General features: G+C 39.3%; 1 protein-coding gene across 1 annotated transcript in view; it reads left to right on the forward strand.

The window, feature by feature from the left end:
- Window positions 1-22,783, forward strand: part of Gdpd4 (glycerophosphodiester phosphodiesterase domain containing 4) — an 83,831-nt gene that overhangs the window by 58,008 nt on the left and 3,040 nt on the right. The window contains exons 11-15 of the mRNA XM_042690371.1: window positions 1,718-1,939; window positions 4,074-4,228; window positions 10,700-10,847; window positions 17,305-17,387; window positions 18,479-18,528. Coding sequence (XP_042546305.1) covers window positions 1,718-1,939; window positions 4,074-4,228; window positions 10,700-10,847; window positions 17,305-17,387; window positions 18,479-18,528 — 658 coding nt within the window. The remainder of the gene's footprint in view (window positions 1-1,717; window positions 1,940-4,073; window positions 4,229-10,699; window positions 10,848-17,304; window positions 17,388-18,478; window positions 18,529-22,783) is intronic.

Genomic DNA, 22,783 nt, shown 5'->3' on the forward strand with positions numbered 1-22,783 from the left:
GAAGACAGATATCTCGTTCTGGTTAAGTTCCTTATTTTGTACACAAAAAAAGAGGCTCAGACTCCTTCAACTATTAGATCTATACCATAATATCATTTATCTTTATTGTTTTTGCTATTGTAAACATTTTTTACCTGTCTTGGTATTCTTTCCTGTCCTGGTTTTATTGTTTCTATGGAGTTTTTTAGTAGTGATGTTTGTTTTTTGTTTTGTGCCGGTACTGGGGCTTGAACTCAAGGTGTGGGCATTAGCTCTTAGCTTTTTTGCTCAGGGCTGGCACTCTACTACTTAAACTACAGCTCTTTTGCTGGTTAACTGAAGACAAAAGTCTCACATACTTTTCTGCCTGGACTGGCTTCAACCCATGATCCTCAGATCTCAGACTCTTAAGTAGCTAGGATTTCAAGCCTAAGCCTATCCTATTGTTTTCACAGTTTTTCTTCACCATTAAATAAAACAGGCTGGATCTGATTGTATTTAAAAAAATATTGAAATCTGAATTAAGTATCTGTACTCTTGTGAATTGAGAATAATATCTTAAACTATTCTCAACACAGAGGTCTACACCATGGTTTAAGTCAGCTTGTATGTTCTGCCTTCTGGTCTGGTGATTTGATAAGTATATGGTGCAATATGATGGCACAGGATTGTACACAATCGTACTGTGTGAGAAAGGGCAGCTTGGGTAGGAAGCTAAGGAATGCAAGAGGGATCTGAGAATGAAAATGAAGTTGAATCCAGAAATAAAAGGCTACTTGAGTCACAAGAAAATGTGAAGTACTGCTTCCTTTTCCTGAGAGGTCATGTTTAAATCACCGCCTTCAACCATACATTATCTGAAATTGGCAATTGAAAATGAGAATAGTTTGATGAATCTAATAGAGCAAACATACATATGGCCTGCTATGTATAAGGTAAACGGTCATGCATTGACAAGAATCTAGGACAGTGAAGGAATTAATATAAACTGTGTAATTTTCTGTGGATCATACATGCTACTAGACCCTGTAAATATATATCCCTATTTTGCAGTTTGGGCAGTAGGTAATTAAATGATTTTTACCAAAGATGCCCAGCAAGAAGCATATTGAGCCAGGATTTGAACTTTGGTCTATTTAAGACATATGCATATAGCTATAGAATGAGACATACACTTATCAAAGCATAAAAATGGGCCATCTGGGCTTAAGTCATCATGCTCTTTTTAGTTCAAGAATATTTTAGGAAAGCTTCATGAAGGGGATAGCATTTGAGCAGGTTGAGGGTAGGATTTCAGTAGGCGGTTATGGAAAGGAAGGAAAATGAGGGAGAGGAAGAGCTGGGAATGAATCCAATTTGGAAGCCAAAGTACTTGTTCTTTCTATTACATAAAACATAGAATAAAGGAGCAGGAAGACAGTACAACTGAAAAGGGATGTACTACTTAAAGGCTTAGAACACAAGACTGGGAAGGAAGGTTAAGATAAGAATGTGGAAAATCTCAGAACAATGTTAGGAAATAGAATAAATCATTCCAAACATTATAATTACTAATGGAGAATACGTTTTATTTCTCTCCCAAGGAACTTATTTTAAAACTAATATTTCAGAGGGCCTAGTTGATGGAAGGTCTATATAGACAGAGAGAGAGAGCTGGATTTGGAGCTAATACCCAACAGTGGAACTAGACACTACTTTTGATGAGAACCAATGTTTTCTTTGATGTGTTTATTTTTAGAATCTGCCCTATTACAATATGAAACCTCTGTCTGAGGAAGACAAAAGGAGAGCAAGAAATGAGACAATTCCAAAACTAGTTGATTTATTGGAACTTGCGAAGAAGGAAAGGAAGTTTTTGATATTTGATCTTTTTGGCCCTCCACCAACACATCCTCTCAGAAACGGATATATCCGCCATGTAGTAGATCTGATCCTCAAGTCTAAGATTGAGCAGCATCTGGTATGTCTACCTTTGTACTTATGGTAGATTGGGAGGTGGTTGCATGTCCCAGTACCATAATCGTTGACTTTGTGTGTGCCAGTGTTGTACAGGAAAGAACTCAACTGGCAAGAAACACAGTAGCCACATTTTGAGAGGTTGAATTGGGAGTTTTTATTAGAAAGCCCAGGAATGCAGGTGGACTCCTTTCTCAAAGACCTGCAGCCAAGAACTGAGGTTGCACAAAGCTTTTAAAGACAAAAACCACATGTTTTGGGTGCAGACCCAAAACCCAGCAAAGGCAGACCATATAGGGTAATATTCAGGTACAAGCAAAACTTTCAATCTAGGGAAGTAGCTTGAGGCTAGCTAAACTTCCCATACAGGGAAACAGAGTTGAGCAGGTAATCAAAGACAATCATTATCTGCAGCTAAAGCTTTCCTAGGGCTAAACAGCATGATATCTGCATATTCTCTGTAGCAGAGCTCTTGTAGCTCTCCTGACGCTAAACAAGTGCAATTCAACAAAAGGCTCATTTCACCTTTATGCTTTTGTTGGAGCAGGGTGAAAAGTCCCTCCACCCAGCAAAGCACCTGAATGGCTATGAAGACAAGTCATATTACTTAGACCCTGTCTCCTTATTTCACTAGTCCTGGGGCTTGAACTCAAGAGCTTGAGTTATGTCCCTGAACACAAAAACTCAATGCTAGGGCTCTGCCATTTGAGCCATAGCTCTACTCCCAGAGTTTTGGGATTTGTGTTTTTTGTGTTGTTGTTGTTTTTTTTGGGGGGGGAGGGGGCAGTGAGGGGTTGGTGGTTAATTGGAGATAAGAATCTTACAGACTGGGGCTGGGAAGGTGGCTCAGTGGTAGAGCGCTTGCCTTGCATGCATGAGGCCCTGGGTTCAATTCCTCAGCACCACATAAGCAGGGGAAAAAAGCCGGAAGCGGCACTGTGGCTCAAGTGGTAGAGCTGCAGTCCTCAGATCTCAGTGTTCTGAGCAGCTAGGATTACAAGCATGAGCCACTGGTAGGTACATGGCTTAGTAGCTGAAATTTTATCTACATTGCACATCTTCCCTGCAACCCTTAAGGAATATTGCTTCCTATGAAGCTGGAGGTTATTGCATATATGGCTACATTTGGTAGTCATATTTCTCTCAGAGAAAAACATGGAGATGGGTTTTCTATTCCAAGCCAAGTAAAATATTAACACCTCATTAAAAAAAATGAATAAAATATCTATGTGACTCATACCATTATCCCCAGAGATCCTTTAGACTGAGTCTTTGTAATGCTAACTCTTTAAGGACTTTAGAAACTGATTTAGAAAAACAACTGATTGTTACTTGAATAGAGATTTGCTCATGATTATTTCTAGAGCATTATTATTTCTAGGCAGTCAGTTGTTCCCAAGCACTTAAGTTCTCAGAATGTTATTGGAGTGCTGAGAGAAACAAACACATATCTTCTTGCAAATGGAACTATTTCCATAGAAGAATCCCATTGGAATTCCCATCTAAGATGATTTTTAGCACCATTAACCAGAGAGGTAATTTTTGGTCCTTACCTTTCATATGTGTCTACCAATTCCTTTTTCACTTTTTTTTTTTTTTTTTTTTTGGTCAGTGTTAATGATTGAACCCAGAATCTTATGCACACTAGGCAAGTATTCTACCACTAGCTATCTCCCTAGCTCTCACATTTTCCTGAGCCACTTTCTGTACCCAGTGGGCCCAGAATGTTAATGTTAACTGAAGAATTGAGAAGGTTTAGAAAACTTAATCCCAGAACACCCTTAATGAAGGCCCCCTTTTAAAAGTTTGCACTGGTGGCTCACGCCTGTAATCCTAGCTACTCAGGAGACTGAGATCTGAGGATCACAGTTCAAAGGCAGCCCAAGTAGGAAAGTCCATGAGACTCTTATCTCCAATAAGAAATAGTGCTGTGGCTCAAGTGGTGGTAGAGTGCTAGCCTTGAGCTGAAGAGCTGAGGGACAGCGCCTAGGTCCAGAGTTCAAGCCCCACAACTGACAAAAAAAAAAAAAGTTCACTAGACAATATTGGGTCCGGTGGCTTCCTATAATCTGCAGTGGAGCTTCATCCATTCCTAGACAGATAATATTTCACTAAAAGCTTTTTCTTTCTCCTTATAGATACTTTGGCTGCCAGTTTATGATAGAGAATATGTAAAACAGGTGGCTCCTGGTTTTCAGCAAGTGGGCCGTTTTCTGTCCGTTGAAAAACTTGCAGAAGAAAATATCAAGATGATTAATGTTGACTACAAGAAGTTATTCTACAATGGGTTGAGGTAGGAGTTTGAACGTGTATCACTTCACCTTTACAAAGGATACCCTCCACCTAGGCAGCTTCACTTCTCCTCTGTTTAGGCTTTCATTGTGTTTTATCTTCTTTGAAACCTCCACTTTCTCCTCCCTGCCCCTCTGACATGTTTTTCTGCCCATAAACTTTTTATAAAGTATAGAATACACCCCTGGGAGGCCAACTTTAACTCCTTTGTGTACCAATCACATTTTGTGTGTGTTTATGTGTGTCTGTGCATCTGTGCGTGCATGCATATGCACACACTAGAAACGGGGCTAGAACTCACAACCTGGATACTTTTTCACTCAAGCCTGGTATTCTACCATTTAAGCCACAGCTCATCTTCCATGTTTTTGCTGGTTAAATTGAAATAAGAATCTCACAGACTTTATTGTCTAGAATCATCTGATCTCAGCCTGCTGAATAACTAGGAAAACAGGCATGAACCATCAGCACCTGCAGGGCTTAACATACTTTTTCATATGCTTGGCATTTCTGTTTGTATATAAGATGGGCATAGAAGTAGCACTGTGGCTCAAAGGGATAAAGAGCTAGCCTTGAGAGAAAAAGTTAATGGATAGCACCCAGGCCCTGAGTTCAAGCCCCATGACGACAAAAAAAAAATGGACATTAAAAAAATCAAAACTTTTGATGAAGGAAATTCTCTTAAAAAAGAAAATACTTTATTTCCTCTTGCCATTCCCACATGGATTGCAGTGTATCACAAATATTTGTGCTCCTGATAGGCATATTTCTTATAGAAAGAATTAAGACCATGTGTTAGGAAACTGAGTCATGAGTTTTAGGAAAGATCAAGCAGCTGAAAGGAGAGAAAGACGGCAGAGACCTCAGCAGACCCGAACAGGCTTTAGTCATGGCTGCAGATGGGCTCCGTGTAATACCAAGCAGGGTCAGAGAGCAAAGAGCAGGAGTGTGGGGAGTGTTAGGTTTTGATACATCCTAGGGTGAGACTCTTCTTTGGAATTTCTTTGTCCTGTCCTGTTGGGGATTTATTGTCCAACCTGTCCTGCTTGGCAAGTTTTATGGTGGGAGTATCCTTCTGATGACAGCAGTCCTGCACCTTCAGATAGTGTCAGGGGTGAAGTTTTCCTGAGAACCAGGAGGGGTCCCCAGGGGAAAGTGGGCCATGGGCCATGGGAGCAGCGTGGAGTTAGAAGAACAAAGCAGACTCCCATCACCATGAACAATTATTTTTTGAAACTTAATAGCCAAGCAATGAGAAGCAACTAAATTATTAACCTCTACATTTATAAATATAGAATTTGAGATAGATTTTCAGAATTAAGAGCACGTTCTCAGTCATGGGGCTTGAATTCTGAGCCTGGGTGCTGTCCCTCAGATCTTCAGTTCAAGGCTAGCTAGCGCTCTACCACTTGAGCCACAATACCACTTCCAAAACAGATATTTTATCTATTTCCCAATGAGAACACTTCAGTTCTTTTTTTTTTTTTTAGCATGTTTCTATTTCCTTTTACTTAAAATTAAAACACCTCTTAAGATTATTTCTCTCTCTTAATGCTAACTTAGGTTGATCTAATAGGCTAAGTTAAAAAAAATAGGTATAATAAATGAGTTCCATTTATTAAATACTATGCTTGTTAGACTGCAAGTTGTGTTTTAAACCCTGGTTTATACTATGACTTTGGGCATATCTATTCTTGATTGTTGTTTTTGTTGTTTTGTTTTGTATTGTATTGTATTTTGGACAGTCTCACTGAGTCTGTATATATATAAAATTTATAATTCTCCTGCTTCAGTCTCTTGAATACTAGGATTACAGGCATATACCACCACACTTTGTTTTAACATTAGTAAAATTTTTGATGTTCAGTTTCCTTCCTCCTCTATAAGTGGATATATCAATGGTACCCACTGGAATACTCAAAGAGGATCAGTCATCATGATGTAGACAGCAAAATGCTGGGCAAATATATGACAGAAAGTGTTAGCTGCCCCTTCCGTCATCATCCTATGTTGTGGAGTGGATTTATTGCTTCTCTTTTCAGAGTGGATGTCATTTACCAAAGTTAGTAACAACTGGTGAGTGGTGGACCTGGAATTTAAGTACAGGTCAAACTGACTAAAGTCCAGATTTTTTTCGCCACTAAACTTTATTTTTTTTCACCACAACCACCACCAACAACAAAAAAAACCAATAATACCACAATAAAGGATTTAAGAGAAAGTGAAAATGAAGAAATCCCAATGAGCTCAATAAAACAATAGTAAAAAAACATAAATATAATAGAGAAACAGGTATTTTTATTTTTTTGGGGGGGGTCCAGTTGTGGGGCCTGAACTCTGAGCCTGGGAACTGTCCCTCAGCTCTTCAGCTCAAGGCTAGTGCTCTACCACTTGAGCCACAGCGCCACTTCTGGCTTTTTCTTTTTTCTTATATGGTGCTGAGGAATCGAACCCAGGGCCTCAGGCATGCAAGGCAAGCGCTCTACCACTGAGCCACATTCCCAGCCCATCACCAATATACTTTTATTCCTTGGCCATTCAGTTTCAACTGCCATAAGATTTTCTGAGACCTGTTATAAAAGCAAGCAGGCTGGTTTAGCTCAGCAAATATTTACTTAGTCAAAAGGTGTACAGTGTTCCATGCTAGTTTCATGTGAAAGATCCACAGAAGTAAGACACCCTTCTTCTCCCCAAGGAAGGTATTATATATCAGTTTTTTTAATGGGCTTTTTCCATATACTGTACTGTAAAATCAAGTATGATAAGTACATGAGCAGGATTTTGTTCAAAATGATTTTCTTTGAGGAGCTCTAAATTTTAAGAAGGTAATCAGTTATACCTTTAAACATTTGTGAAATGTTTATGACCAGAATATTTGTGGTCCAGGATCACAGACACAAGATATTGTGAACATTTCATTTTCACCAAGAACTCTTTACATGCCTTATTTTAGTTAAGACTATTTGAACATAGAGATATACTCCCTTTTAGATTTTGATGTTAGAAATGCTTTCATGTTTTGTTAGACAGGGTTTCATTATATAGCCCAAACTGACCTCAAACTTGCCATTCTCCTGTCTCTGCTTCTTGATGCTGGGATTGTAGCTATTTTAGTGTTAGGGAAAAAAATTTGAGCACAATTGTGTACATTTATGGGATACAATATGATGTTTTGATATGTGTATAGAATATGGAATACTTAAATTAGTAACTGTTACTTTTTTGTGAGATTTGCAATTTACTCCCTTATCTCTTTTGAATTTGCAGTATATTATTATGGATATAGTTGTCCTGTTGTTCAGCAAATCTCGAAAACATATTCCTCCTATCTAATTGAAACTAGGTGACCTTAATATCTTTCCCTTTTCTTACCCCAGCCTCTAAAAATCAGCATTCTATAAACTGCTATGAATTTTTTTTGTACCTGTCCTGAGCCTTGAACTCTAAGCTTTTTTGCTCAAGTGTAAAGTGCTCTACCACTTGGGCCACAGATCTACTTCTGGCTTTTTGGTGATTAAATTTAGGTAAGTCTCATGGATTTTCCTGAGTAGCTAGGCATGAGCCTGTGACTTTTAAAGATTCCAAAATTAAGAGTACACAGTATTTGTCTTTTTTGGCTTATTTTATATAGGCTTGTCCATACTGTTGCAAATGACTGACCTTCCTTCTTTTTAAAGACAGAACAGTATTTGCTCCATATACATATGGTATATACATACAATATACATATACATGGTATATACATACATTTTACACCTATGCATTTATCTTTTCTTAATCAACTCATTATTGGTGGACACTTGAATTGATTCCATAGCTTGGCTATGCTGCAGTAAATGTGGAAATGCAGATAGCCCTTGGACATAGCAATTTCATTTCCTTCAGATATATAGCCAGAAGTGAAATTGACACATCATATGGCAATCCTGTTTTTTAAGTTTGGAGTGTTTTGGGGGGGAACCTCCATCCTGTTTTCTATAATGGTTATACTAATCCACATTCCTATCAACAGTGTACAGAGACAGGAAGATCACAAGTCACAGCCCAAGCAAAGATAGTGAGATCCTATCTTAAAAAACAGAATACAAACTGAAGGTTTGGGGCATGGGTCAAGAGGTAGTCTAGCATGTCTGAGGTTCAAGGGGCCTGAACTCTGAGCCTGGGCGCTGGCCCTCAGCTCTTCAGCTCAAAGCTAGCTCTCTACCACTTGAGCCACAGCGCCACTTCTGGGTCTTTCTGCTTATGTGGTGCTGAGGAATGAAACCCGGGGCCTCATGCATGCAAGGCACGTACTGTACCACTGAGCCACCTTCCCAGACCCAAGGTTCAATTTTTTTAATTGAGAATAACTCCCTTCAAATTCTTCCAAGTTGTTTCATTTATCAATAGTTGTCCCTTTTTGTTGCTAAGTATATCATATCTCTGATGTGGATATATACTAATCGTTGTTTAATCATTCACCAACTTAAGGGAATCTAATTGTTTCCATTTATGAGATATAATAGATAAAGCCATTATGAGCATTTGTTTTAATGAGAAAATAAGGTTTTCTTCCTCTAGGATAAATGTCCAAGAGAACATTTGCTATAATACTTTCATTACATGTATTTAGTTTTATAAAAGGCTGACATGTTTTCAGAGAAGCTATAGCATTTTACATTTCTGTCAGCAATATACAAGGATCCAGAGTTTCTTCATCTTTGCCAATATCTAGCATTGCTCTGTGTTTTATTTTATTTTTTCTGAAAGGCATATAATAACATAATTATCAGTAGTTTTTTAAATTCTCTAATGGTTAATGATGTTAAACATCTTATGTACTGGTTTGCTCATGGTATATACCTTTCATTGAAATGTGTTGTTGAATTTTGTGAATTTTTTTTTTTTTTTTTTTTTTTGTCGGATGTGGGACTTGAACTCTGGGCTTGGGCGCTGTCCCTCAGCTCTTCAGCTCAAGGTGAGCGCTCTACCGTTTGAGCCACAGCACCACTTCCAGTTTTCTAGTGGTTTATTGGAGATAAGAGTCTCACAGAGTTTCCTGCCCAGGCTGGCTTTGAACTGTGATCCTCAGATCTCAGCCTCCTGAGTAGCTAGGATTACAGGCGTGAGCCACCGGCACCCAGCAGTGAATTCTTTATATATTCTCTATACTAGTCAATTTCTCCTTGTCTGCAACTCATCTATAGCATCTTCTTACTTAATAGTTTTCTCCTTGATCATGCTTTTAAAAAGTTTAAGTCTAAAAATTTGTTTAGTCCTAGATCTCAATTTTTTTCCTAAAATTTTTGTTTTTAAACTATGCATTCAAGTCTGTGATCAATTTTGAGTTCATTTTCATACATAGTGTGAGTTTAGGTTGAGATTTCGATCAAGATTCTTAATTTTGGGGCAAGGTACTATGGCTCTCCAGTTTTCAGTACCATATACTGAAAAAAAGAACCCATTCTCTCATTAGATTCATTTTACGCCTCTGTCAAGCATTACTTGGGCATATGTGTGTAGGGTATTTCTGGGGTCCTCTTCTGTTCCATTGGTTTATGTTTCTATCCCTCTGATGTTACACTGTCTTGATTTCCATATTTCTACAGTAAACTACAATATCAAGTAGAGTAAATGACTTCTTTTTACTTGATTCTTTGACAAGATTTAATTTTTCAGTGACTGTACTTTCCATATATAGTTTATAGATTTTGCTGGCCTAACTATATAGAAAACTTTGCTGGTGCTTTCATAGATCTTTCACTAAGCTCCCAGATCAACGTGGGGACAATTGGCAGCTTTGCTGCATTGAGTTTTCAGTCTATGAACACGTATTCTCCATTTATTTAAGTCTTCTTTGGTTACTTCTGTCAGTATTTTGTCATTTTAAGTTTATAATCCTATACTTGGCTTCCTGAAATTCGTATTAGCAACATCTTAGGGAGATTGCATTGTGATACTTCCACACACCTACTTTCTCCTCTCAATACCCTCCATTGTTCTCATAAATTTATGCCTAAGCACTTAGTTTCTTTGAAGTAATTGTTAGCTGTATTTTTCATTTCAGTTTCTATATATTCCTTCTTAATATGTAGAAAGACGGTTGGTTAGTTGAGTTTGGGATTTAAAGTAGGTAGCCGATGTAGGCTTGCCCTTTCAGCAAGTCTCAGCTGCTCTGGCATCTGGTTGTGTCACTGTCCCCTTCACCAGCTGGTCTGTGCCAGGGTGAACAAATATCTTGGTCTCCCTGGGCCTTCAGGAAAAGAGGGGATGTTCTTTCCATCCCCCAGGGTTCCCAGGAAGAGAAGAGGATGTCATTCCCATTGGGTCACTTTTTCCCTGTCTGCCTAATCTTCGCCCTTTGCTTCTCCCTTAATAAGATCTGCAGCCTCCAGTAATTGAGGCAAGCCATTCATAGACATGGCTGCTCCCCTTGTAGGTATTTAGAGTCATACTGGTTCTAAATGCTCTGTGGATTCTGTTTCTGTTCCAGAGAATATAAAGCAGCTAATATTAACATCAACTTATACATCATCAATGAGCCATGGCTTTTCTCACTGGCATGGTGCTCCAAGATCAACTCAGTGACCACAGACAACATTCCACTCCTGAGTCAGATGAGTTACCCCTACTTCTTCATGGTAAGCTGCTTGTCTAGATCCTTCTTCCCCACCGGGTACAATGATGGTCAGTGCCCTACACTGTTATATTTCCTTCTGTGCAGTCTCCTGGGGAGCTCCTTATAAGAAGGGTCACCTGCGAGTACTGGAGATGTGATATTTCTATGGTTCTATCTAGATCCTCTCATGGTTTTCATTCTTTGAGTCCTTACAATGTGCTTCACATACAGTAGTTATGTATGTGTGTAAGTATGAACTGGCCATAATTATTGCAATCCCCAGGAGGAAACCAAAGTTCAAACATGGCCCTGGCAACCTGGTCTCATGCTTGTGAGATTCAAAATGGAGTCTGATCCCAGAGTTTTGTTATTTCAGCCACAACTCCGTAGAGCTAATGGCAGCAGTAGACAGCGAGCATCATGGGCTCTGTGTAGAAGATCAGGCATATATGACTCTTCGGTAAAAACTATCTCCTGAACAAACTGCTCTTGGAGAGGTGAACAAGTGTCTGTCTGCCTAGCCTGGTTTCCTTTTCTAACCCTTCTGTTCTTCACTACCAAAGACCTGGAGGCCTGAACCCCTAGTACCTGGCACCTGGCTTATAGTCCTACCCTAATTCTACTACCTATTGCCTGTGGAGAGAGCTTGGGCCACCCAGGTACTGCAACAGAGTCTGGGTTTATCTGGCTAGACAGCAGATTGACTGGGACAAACTTGCATATAACAGAAAGAGTTTTTTAAATTGGTTTTCAAGATAGAATCTCACCTGTGTTTCCCGAGTTGGCTTCAAATTCCTTGGCTCAAATGATCCTCCTGTCTTAGCCTCCCAAGAAGCTATGACTAAAGGCATATGCTACTGCATTCAGCTAAAAAACAGTTTAACTTTGTTCCTTTGAAAGCTTTAGGCAGAAAAGACTTCTTGGGGCAGGGTCTTACATGACCATTTCTATACCTCCACCTTCATTGATTTTTGTTTCTTTTCTTTCCTCCCTTGTTTTTTTTTTTCTGTGCTGGTCTGGTGGGATTAAATTCAGAGTCCTATACTCTCCCTTAGCTTTTTCACTCACCCCTCTACTTCCAACATTTTGCTAGTTAATTGGAGACAAGAGTCTTAGAGATTTTCTGTGTGGGCTGGCTTTGAACCTGGATTCTTAGGTCTCCGCCTCCTGAATAGCTAGAATTACAGGCATGAGCTACTAGTTCCCAGCTGGTATGTTTCTGACCTGTTCAGGGTCTAGACTAGGAGACAGGACAGCATCAAGGGCATGGTATCATAGGCCAGTACTGTATTAGGACTCTAATGAAGGTGAGGACTTGCCGGCCATTCTTTCCCTGGTGACTTTCTAGAAGTACAGTGAAGGGAACCTTGGGTGGCAGGTCCTTCAGCACAGCTGAACAGTGTTAGCCCCCCCTCCCTCATCTTCTCCCATTTCCCCCTCCCTGACACCCCAACCCCCAAATTGTAAAGATCATTTCCAACAATGTGTCTAGTGAGTATCACTGTTATAGTGGTTCACTGTCTGTCCCACCACTTCAATGGTTCCTCTTCCCTTCCCCAAATCAGATAAGTGTATATACAAGACAGAAATAAAAAACAGTGACATCAGAGAATAAACCAACGGAACAAAAAATATAAAGAAATAACTAGTATATGTCTGAGACAAGCAGAAAAGGTCAGATAAGTTGATGTTAGGCGAAATGAACCCCAAGATAAGTATTCAAATGTCTTTTCTTTCATGTGATTGTTTCTAACATATTTATAAGATGATTTCTTTGTTGCTTTGTATGTCCCTCCCCCACGGTATAACCCTTGCTCTCACTGTATTTGATGTTGCTATAATTTGTGGAGGGGAAGGGAAAAAAACAGATCATTTAAATAGTGATACAGGTGGACCCATTGCAAGTTGTTATGTTGAAAAACGAACTTTACAACTTTGGCGGTGGCGGGGAGGGGAAGGAGATGGGGGGGGACACATGAGGGTGGGGGGGAGGATGGGAAGGGAAAACAGAGGGTGAGGCAACAATGCTTGATAAGAAATGTACTCATTATCTTGCCCATGTAATTGTAACTCCTCTGTACAGTATTTTCACAAGAAAAATAAAAAATTTTAAAAAAAATTTAAAAAGAAGTAACTGCAAACAGTACACACAAAAGCAAACCAAAAAATCCCTCGTTTCCATTTCTTGGAGATCATTTTGATAAGTATCTTTTTATGTAGTTATATATATATTGCTATTGAGCTATTGTGAACTCCTGCTAAGAATATCCTAGACATTCTAGTTATTATGAATGAGGGAAACAATGCATCCTGTTTCTTTGGGTCTGGCTTGCCTCACTTAATATAATTTTTTCCAAGTCTTTCCATTTCCTTACAAATGGGGCAATGCCATTCTTTCTGATGGAAGCATAGAATTCCATCAGGTATATATACCACATTGAAAATGTATAATTTAGAAAGCAGTACACCCTCTGAATTCGTATCTCCCTGAATTAGTAATGGCTCAAAGTTGTCCATTTGGGAAGTGTGTTTTTACTTAAATGATGCTGAAGCATTTTTCCCCTGAACTGATAATAAATTAATGTGACTCAAATCTCAAAAAAGTAGAAAAAAGGCTGGGAATATAGCTTAGTGGTAGAGTGATTGCCTACCATGCATGAAGCCCTGGGTTTGATTCCTCAGTATCACATAAACAGAAAAAGTCAGAAGTGGCACTATGGCTCTAGTGGTAGAGCACTAATCTTAAGCAAAAGAAGCTCAAGGACAGGACATAGGCTCTGAATTCAAGCCCTAGAACTGGCATTAAAAAGAGAGAAAAAAAGAGGTATTTTTTCATCCTTTCTCCTCAAGCTTGTGTTTATCTCTTTCAGTGAGATGTTTCTTATAGCAAGAAATTTAAATAATAGGATCTTATTTTTCTGAAGTTGCCATTCTATGTCTTTTGACTGGAGAATTAATAAGCCTGTTTACCGTATTTCCTATTATTTTGTTGTTTTTTGTTATTCTTCTTTTCTCTTCTTGCTTTGCTAATCTACTCTTACAGCAAATGCATTATTTCCTTTATTTTTCCATTTTGGTTTTTCTTCCATGAAGATTCCCTTAAGTATCATCTACAGTACTAGTTTAGAAGTAGTGAATCCCTTTAGCTTTGTTTATCCTGGAAGGTTTTATTTCTCCGTTAGTTATGGAGGATGGCTTCTCTGAGTATAGTATCCAAATTAGCAATTGTCTTCAGACTTGAATTATGGCTTTCCATACCCACCTTGCATTTAAGTGTATCAATAAATTTGCTGTTATTCTAATGAGCTTACTATTTTAACTTGACTCCTCTCTTTTTTAATTCTATATAGCATTTTTTTTGGGGGGGGGGGGATCCGGTCATGGGGCCTGTACTCTGGGCCTGGGCGCTGTCCCTCAGCTCTTCAGCTAGCGCTCTACCACTTGAGTCACAGCGCCACTTCTGGCTTTTTTTTTCTGCTTATGTGGTGCTGAGGAATTGAACCCAGGGCTTCATGCATGCAAGGCAAGCGCTCTACCACTGAGCCACCTTCCCAGCCCCACCTATATAGTATTTTTATGATAATGTGTCTAGAGTTGTTTCTTCTCTGACTATGCCTATTTGGAGGTCTATGTCTCCATCATACAGATTACTGTCTCTTTCTTAATGCCTGAGTACCTTGTTTTTCAATATATTTGTTTTAATTTCTCTGCTTTGTCTTCAACCTCTGATACCCTGTTTTCAACTTCATCCTTTCTATTAGGCTTTTGGTTGAGTCTTTTATTTGGGCAGTTGAACTCTTAATTTTAAGGAGTTTAGTTTTATTTTTTTTTTTACAAGGTTTCCATCTTTTTATTGAATTTCTCATATCCTACACCTTCACTTGTTTGTTCAATCATTCAGCTGTTTGTGTTTTCTTGTTATTATCAGTTCAATTTCTCTTATTTTTGTTTGAATCCTCTTAGAATTTCTCATTTTAAAAATACCTGTTTCTCGGGGCTGGGAAGGTGGTTCAGTGGTAGAGCGCTTGCCTTGCATGCATGAGGCCCTGGGTTCGATTCCTCAGCACCATATAAGAAAAAAGAAAAAGCCAGAAGTGGCGCTGTGGCTCAAGTGGTAGAGCGCTAGACTTGAGCTGAAGAGCTGAGGGACAGTTCCCAGGCTCAGAGTTCAGGCCCCACAACTGGACGCCCCCCCCAAAAAATAAAAATACCTGTTTCTCTATTATATTTATGTTTTTTTACTATTGTTTTATTGAGCTCATTGGGATTTCTTCATTTTCACTTTCTCTTAAATCCTTTACTGTGGTATTATTGGTTTTTTTGTTGTTGGTGGTGGTTGTGGTGATGAGGACTGAATTCAGGGCCTGAATACTGTCCCTGAGTTCTTTTGCTTAAGGCTAAGGCTCTATCACTTTGAGCCACAGTGTCACTTTCAGTTTTTGAGTGGTTAATTGGAGATGAGTCCCCTTGGTTTTTTGGCCTGGGCTGGCATTGAACCATGATTATCAGATCTCAGCCTCATGAGTAGCTAGGATTATAGGTGAGAGCCACCTATATACCAGCGCCTGGCTGGTGTATTTATGTATTTGGTTACATAGGTAAAAAAAGGAGTGGCAGGTAAGTTTTATGGAGAGGAAAATGGATAGTAGAGTGAGATAAGTAAAAAAGAAATTAATGACTTTTTGTTTTTGTTTAGGGAATGGGAAGTTGAAGTGAGAGGAATTTAGTTCACTCATATGCATAGATTTTTTTTTTTTTAAAGACAACACCAATGACCAAAAAGGAGAAAAGAACTTGAGTGCCAGTGGACTATACCTATAATCCTAGTTACTCAGGAGGTTGAAATCCAAGGATCACAGTTCAAAACTGCACTGAGCAGGAAAGTCTGTGAGGCTTTTATCTCCAATTAACCATCAAAAGGCCAGAATGGAACTCTGGATCAAGTGGTAGAGCACTAGCTGTGAACAAAAAAAGCTAACGGACAGTACCCAGTCCCTGAATTCAAGCTCCAGTGCCAACATATGTGTGCATACATACATGCACACATACATACAAAGAAAACCAAACAAAAGCTGAAAATAGAAATTAAAATACAAAAAAAGTTTTTTTTAAAGTAATCTAGTTAGCAGGTGTGAGTCTAGGTAAAGAGGAAGAATTAAGCATGGAGAAACAAGGGGAAGTGTTCCACTTGTAGATATACAGAGAAGGTATACACGGGAAGAATATTGACAGACAGGTAATGGTTTCAAGAATAATCATTTCAGATAAAATGAAGGGAGAGAAGCAAAATACAAGACAAAATGAGAGGTGGTAATAGGTACAGGTAGTAAAGTGGCCTTTATCTGATTTATAGAAAAAAAGCATGCAGTTTAACAATACTCAGTTGAACCAAAAGAGAAACAAAGACAGACTTATATACAACAAATATGAATTCTTGATTGTTCTTGAATATCTTATATGTATATTTACGTATAGACTTTTCTGCAGATTCTAAGAGGCCAAGTATGAGGGCTTTGCATCCCTCAGAAGACCTTTCATGAAGGAAAGGCCTTTAGAGTTCAAGCTGATGGCTAATGCCTCTATTATTTGGCACAGCAGGTAATCCAAAGATTGCTTACCTGCTAGGCCTGGCACAGCTACCTCCATCCAGTGGAAGGCTGTGATGAGTTTTTTCTTTTGTTTTTTGAGATGCAATAGTTTGGGGGTAGATTCCATGCATGCACTGTGTTTTTGGAGGTCCAGAGCTCTTTCCACATCAGTTCGTACAGCTACTGCCTGGACGCCTCTGTTCTCTGATGTGGTGGGAATTCCCAATCCTCCATCTCCACACACTGTTGCCACGATTCTGCAGCCTCTGACCTCCTCCTGCAGCCTGGCTTCCTACAGCTTAAAATGTGTTGCTGCTTCCTGCCTGTCATTTTCCCCTCCTTTCACGCACCTCTTATACCTGATTTTTACCCAAGTTCTATGGCCGAGATGTCTGTTGGGTTAAGTTGTGATTACTTCTTGACCTTGGGCTCCCAGAGAAACTTTCTCAAGAGGGTGACTCTGTTGCTCTATGGGATAGGGGGACACAGAATATCTTTTATTTCCTAAAGTGCAGTCTCTCACAGCAGATTAGTCCCTGCCTCCCAAGTCCCTTCACTGGTGGTAAGGCTGGCAGTTTCCCACAGCTGTGTTTGACAAGCCCTCGGTGAGGCTGATTTTACCTGTTGTGGTCTTCAGTTCCTCTGTCCCCAGCTGGGGAAGCCAGGTGCTAACTGCAAACTCCTTCACATTTCCCCCGCTGCTTTTCTTGTGCCATGATTGCTTTCTGTGCAATTTCCTGGGTCCTTGAGAACTCTTTATAGGTTCTCCTTTCTTCTCCTCTTTCCTTGAATCTGGTTACGTCTGTGTAGCCAGCTTCTCATTCACAGAGTGAAAATGGTAGATGCTTTCAAGCAGCCATCCTGCTTGACCTCTCACTTTGTGTTTTGTAGACACCAGGATACTACATGGGCATATGGCTTCTCGTGGATTTTACTTCTGCAGTTATCATTACCGCCATATTTTGTTTCCACTGGTAAGTAGATATAATTTTAAAGGAATGTTCCCAAATAAATAGGTTCCTACAGAGTTCTGAGGGGGGAAAATGCATTTTTCCTGTAATTCCATGTGGCAAGACTGGCTTAAGGGAAAACTCTTTGTTTCTTCTTACGCTGCCTGCATTGCCTCATATCCCTTCCCAAGAGAGGACAATGCTTTCAGGACAAGGACTCTCACTAAAGCATAATCAAGTGTGTTATTTTCAATTCAAGATGGAGCCAATAGAAGAAGACAAGGTTGACGAGTTTCCAGAATAAACACCTCCCCTGGGGCTGGGAAGTTGGCTCAGTGGTAGAGCGCTTGCCTTGCATGCCAGAGGCCCTGGGTTCGATTCCTCAGCACCACATAAGCAAAAATAAAAAATAAAAAACACCTCCCCTCCCCTGCCAACCATGAATGGACAGAGCAGGGTTTTGTGCAAAGAAGCAAAGTCAAAGACCAGGAAGACCACTTTTTTTTTTTTTTCTGGTCTTGGGGCTTGAACTCAGGGCCTGAGTGCTGTCCCTGAGCTTTTTTACTCCAGCTCTACTTCAGGGTTTCTGGTTGGTTAATTGGAGATGAGTCTCGCAGACTTTCCTGCCCATGCTAACGATCCTCAGATCTCAGCCTCCTGAGTAGTGAGCCACCAGCACCCGGCCACCCCTAGAATTTTATTAGTTGAAATGGGGTCTTGCTAAGTCTTTGCCCAGGCTGGCCTTCAACATCACTTCTCCCAATCTCAACCTTCTGAGTAGTTACAATTACAGGATGCGCCACCACACCTGACTTCTTGACTTCATATTCTTTTTATCTGTCCAAGAAAATGTTTGAGAATCCTTGCAGAGCAAATGCTACAGGATTGTTTAGATTTAAGGTGGAAGAGGGATGGAACATCCTGGAAAAAGCATGGTTAGAAAACACCATGCTTCCTTAGACCCCATCATTTCTTGATTTACAACTGATCCTCTAAAGGGGATCAAGGCCAAACTCAGCTTCAAGTGAGAATCTGACTGAATAATGTTTTGCTTCTGTCCTCTGCCTGGGATTATTACCTTTTTTCAAAGAGGCTCATGGTCTGCTTCCTTTCAGGTGGAGAGAAGCTGAAAAGGAAAAAATGCGGGAAGTCTGCGAAGCCTCAGGTAAAGTCCAAGGCCTTGCTTGCTCCTCACTCTTGTCCCCCTACCCATTGCTTCCCAGAGCCCTGGTCTGTTTTTCTCCTGAAGGTGTACGGGGAAGACAGGGGACATGGGAGCCAGGGAGAAGTCAGGAAGTCTAGTCAGTCCACTCTTTATCCATGGGCTTCCAGCTAAGAAGTCAACCAAGTGCTGGTGGAAAATACTGAAATAGAAGTTAGGTGATTGCTGATACGTACTGTATAGCTCAGCATGTGGCCTGATACTGTGAAGAGTATGGACTTTTCCTAGTCAGTGGGGCTGCTCTATTTAATACTTAAGTGCTTTCTCTCAGAAAACAATACTATTGGAGAAATGCCTTCTTTCTTGATTTTATTGTGTGAACATCAAATATACTTAGCACAAACCTAGATGATATATAGTCTGTGAATGTGTGGTATATATGTACACCATATAGAATAGGAGAGAGAAGAGAGAATGAGAGAGAGAGAGAGAGCTTCTTAGGTCATAATGAACAGAAAACATGATAGCAAACTAAGCACAAGAAAACAATGCAATCAGACTTAGCCCAAGATGTATAGACTGTTGCTTGCATGGCACAGCATTGTTTTATAATAAAGTTTTATAATTAGGAATACATTGTAAAATAATGATAAAAAGTATATAGTATAATCAACATATAAGCCAATAACATTGATGTGTAATTATCAGCATTATGTCCTGTTCATGGTTGTACTACCAGCCATACAGTAGAGGTTTTTTCTTTTTTTTTTTATACTAGATCACTCCAGATCTGGAATGTGTTGTGACATCATGGTAGCTACAATGTCACTGATAGGAATTTTTCAGCTCTATTATGATCCTATGGGTGATAGACTCAAACACTGTTTTGTGGCATGTGACTGTTTCCTAAACAATGTGGCATAACTATTACTTAGCTTGTATATAGTATTTGATATTATAAGTAATTACTTAGCTTGTATATAATATTTGACATAAGTAATCTAGAGATGATTTAAAGTATAAAAGAGGATATGTGTAGGTTATATTTTATTTAAGCAGTACTGGGATTTGAACTCAATGCTTGCTAGGCAATTGTTCTACCAGTGGAACTACATCCCTAGCTATGTCTTTGAGCCTCTGAGTCCTAGAACCAGTCCCCTGCTAATAACAAGGAATGATTAAATGGACAAGTTTATATCCTAGATGACCTTTAACATCAGACTTCAGATTTTGTCAAAACCATGAGATCACTGGGAAGATTTTAAGCGCAGACATTTATTTGTTTACTTCTTTGTATACTATTCATACATCACACATTGAGTACCTACTTTTTACCAGACATTCCAAAAGGTTGCAGAGAATTGAAATCTGTCTGTGGAGAGTGTGTCCCAGGAGAGAGGAGGGCTTGGCCAACAAAGACCAGTGAGGAAAGCAGGCAGTAGTGGTAGTTGGCCACTAAGCCGGCACCCACGTCCAGGACAGAGTAGCTCTATCGTGTGCCAACAGGGCTGCAAATGGTCCATAGGGTTCAGCTATGTTTGATATGTGTTAGAAGATGGAGAAAGAAAACTGCTGAGGGCCTGGAATTCTAGGATAGAGTCTAGTCTCTGTCTATAGGCAATAAAGAGGTGAAAATTTTCAAACAAGGGAAATGGCAAGGGCCGGAAATGTCTATTCAGCGAAACATCTCAAGGGCTGAGGAAATGCAATAGGCCCAGCAAGGGGAGGAGAAACTAGAGCTTCTCAGAGGACTGTGGTATTATGGCTTAGCAAATTATGGAGATGGTCATAGAGAATTACTAGTTAGGGAAACTAGTACAGTCCCACAAAGAAAACCAGTTAAGCAGAAGCCTGTGGAGTATGGGTTATCATTTCTTTCATAGTTCCTAGAGCTTTTTTACTAAAATTACTGCACAAAAGCATTAGGTGATTCCAGTTCTTGTGGACAGTGAAAATTCCAAGATTCCATGAACCAGCTCTTGATACACATTTAAGGCTGTAGGAATGGATCCACAGGACCATGAAAAAAAAAAAGACCACTGAAATTATTCATTTTCTTTTTAAATGTGTTGTGAAGTTGAAGTTTTTAAGTCAAATTCCTTTAAGTAGCAAAGAAATCTCAACTCTTGGTTTGATAGATTTTAAGGTCATCCCATTTATTGTCTGTGTTCAAGTATTTCAGCTACTTAATGATTATTCCTATACTGGTAAGTATAAATGAGTGCCAGAGATTGGACGAGTGAACCACAGAAATTTATGTTCTTATCATTTTGGCATCTGGAAGTCTAAAATCAAAGTACTGGCAAATTTGGTTCCTGGTGAGAACTTTCTAATCTCTATCTAGACAACTACCTTCCCACTACAACCTTATAACCTTTCTTCAGAGTTTACATAGCAAGAGAGTTCTGATTGCTTCAGCTTCTGGTAGGATACCAGACCTACCAGATTAAGGACTGGTCCATTGACCTTGTTTAACCTTAACAGTCCCATTTCCCAAACATAATCAGACTGAGTGTGTAGGGCTTCAATATATGAATATGGAGGTGGGGAAGAGAATTCTGTCTGTAACAGTAACCCAAATATGAAATGATTAGAGCATGGAAATGATGAGAGCAATATGGAAAAGAGGGTACTTTAACCCTCGGTGGAAAAAAAGTCCAGGGTGGTGTACATGCCCGGTAAGTGCTCTACAACTGGGCTATATCCCACGTGTCTAGGAAAGACATTTTGAAAGACTAAGAAGTGCAACGGAGGTAGCAATAATGCCTTAGAAACAGTACTAAGTTAATTTGCCCCTACTGTGTTGAAATGGTGACAAGAAAGGTAAGTAGAAAATTCAAGTGTTCTCTATTTTTAATAGTTCGCACTTTTTTTTAATAGTTCGCACTTTTATGTTATAGAATATACTTTTTCCTGATGTAAGCAGAAGGAAATATATTGAAAAGCTATTTGAGTACCTCTGATAGACACAGAGAGGGTACAAGACCAAAGTTAGGGTCAGAGAAAGCATTGGGAAGACTGGACACAGGCAGCCTCATCTTACACCACGTCTACCAGCTAAGTGGGTATGTTTTGCTACACCTGCTGTCTGGACACCCACTGCCTTCTGTTCTGTGTAGTTTCCTATGAAAAGGTCTTCAGATTTCATTTCTCTAGCTGCTATTTAAGATTGTTCTTTTTATTAGACTTTTGGTTAAAATTTTTTTCTTTTGGTATATGCTTGATTTTGAATAAATACTATTTCTGTATTGTTTTTAATTTCTGTGCAAAAAATTGTTCCAAACCTTACACCAACATAAATTTAGTATCAGTCATAGTTATCTTTTGCTTAGAATTTACTAGGCTGTCAAAAAATAAAACACCTCTTTGGTTAATTGAGTTCCTAGGTAAAGAACCTCTCTTATGAAATTTTTAAAAATCAGAAAAAAATTGAAGCAGATTTAAGGAAATGGAAAAAAGCCTTCCATGGAAGGTTTAACATTGTGAAAATGGCAATATTGCCCAAAGAAATTTACAAATTCAATGCAATACCAATCAAAATCCCAACAATATTCTTCATTCCAAAAATTCATATGGAATAATAAGACCCCAAAGAGAAAAAAAAATCCTTAGCGGGAAGAACAGTGTTGGAGGAATATCAATACCAAGATCCAAACCCTATTACAAAGCCATAGTAATAAAAAAAACAGCTTGGTAGTGACACAGAATAGGCCTGAGGACCAACAGAACAGAACAGAAGACCCAGAAATGAACCCACAGACCTACAGCTGGGCAGAATTGACTATGCACATGCAGAAAACTGAAGCTAGAGCCTTATATATCGCCCTGCACCAGGATCACTTCTAAATGGATCAAAGACTTCAATGTAAGGCCAGATACCATGAAACTATTACAGGAAGAGTTATGGGAAAAACTAGGGCTCCTAGGCATGGTTGAAACTTCCTAAATAAAGATCCAGAATCAGAACAAATCAAAGACTAGATAAATGGGATCACATCAAACTGAAGAGTTTCTGCATGGCAAAGGACATAGCTAGCTAAAAAGTCCACAGAATGGGGGAGGATTTTTACAAGCTATGTATCAGACAAGGGCCTCATATCTAAAATACATTGAGTTCAAACAACACCTCCCCCAAATAAACCCTCAGAGAAACAACTCAATAAATGGGCTAAAGACTTAGAGACTTCTCAAAAGAAGTAAGAATGGCCAATAGACACATGAAGAGAGATGTTCAACATCTCTGGCCATAAAAGAAATA

The sequence above is a fragment of the Dipodomys spectabilis genome, unplaced genomic scaffold, assembly GCF_019054845.1.
Source record: "Dipodomys spectabilis isolate Male_0828 unplaced genomic scaffold, ASM1905484v1 ptg000003l, whole genome shotgun sequence".
NCBI lineage: Eukaryota > Metazoa > Chordata > Mammalia > Rodentia > Heteromyidae > Dipodomys > Dipodomys spectabilis.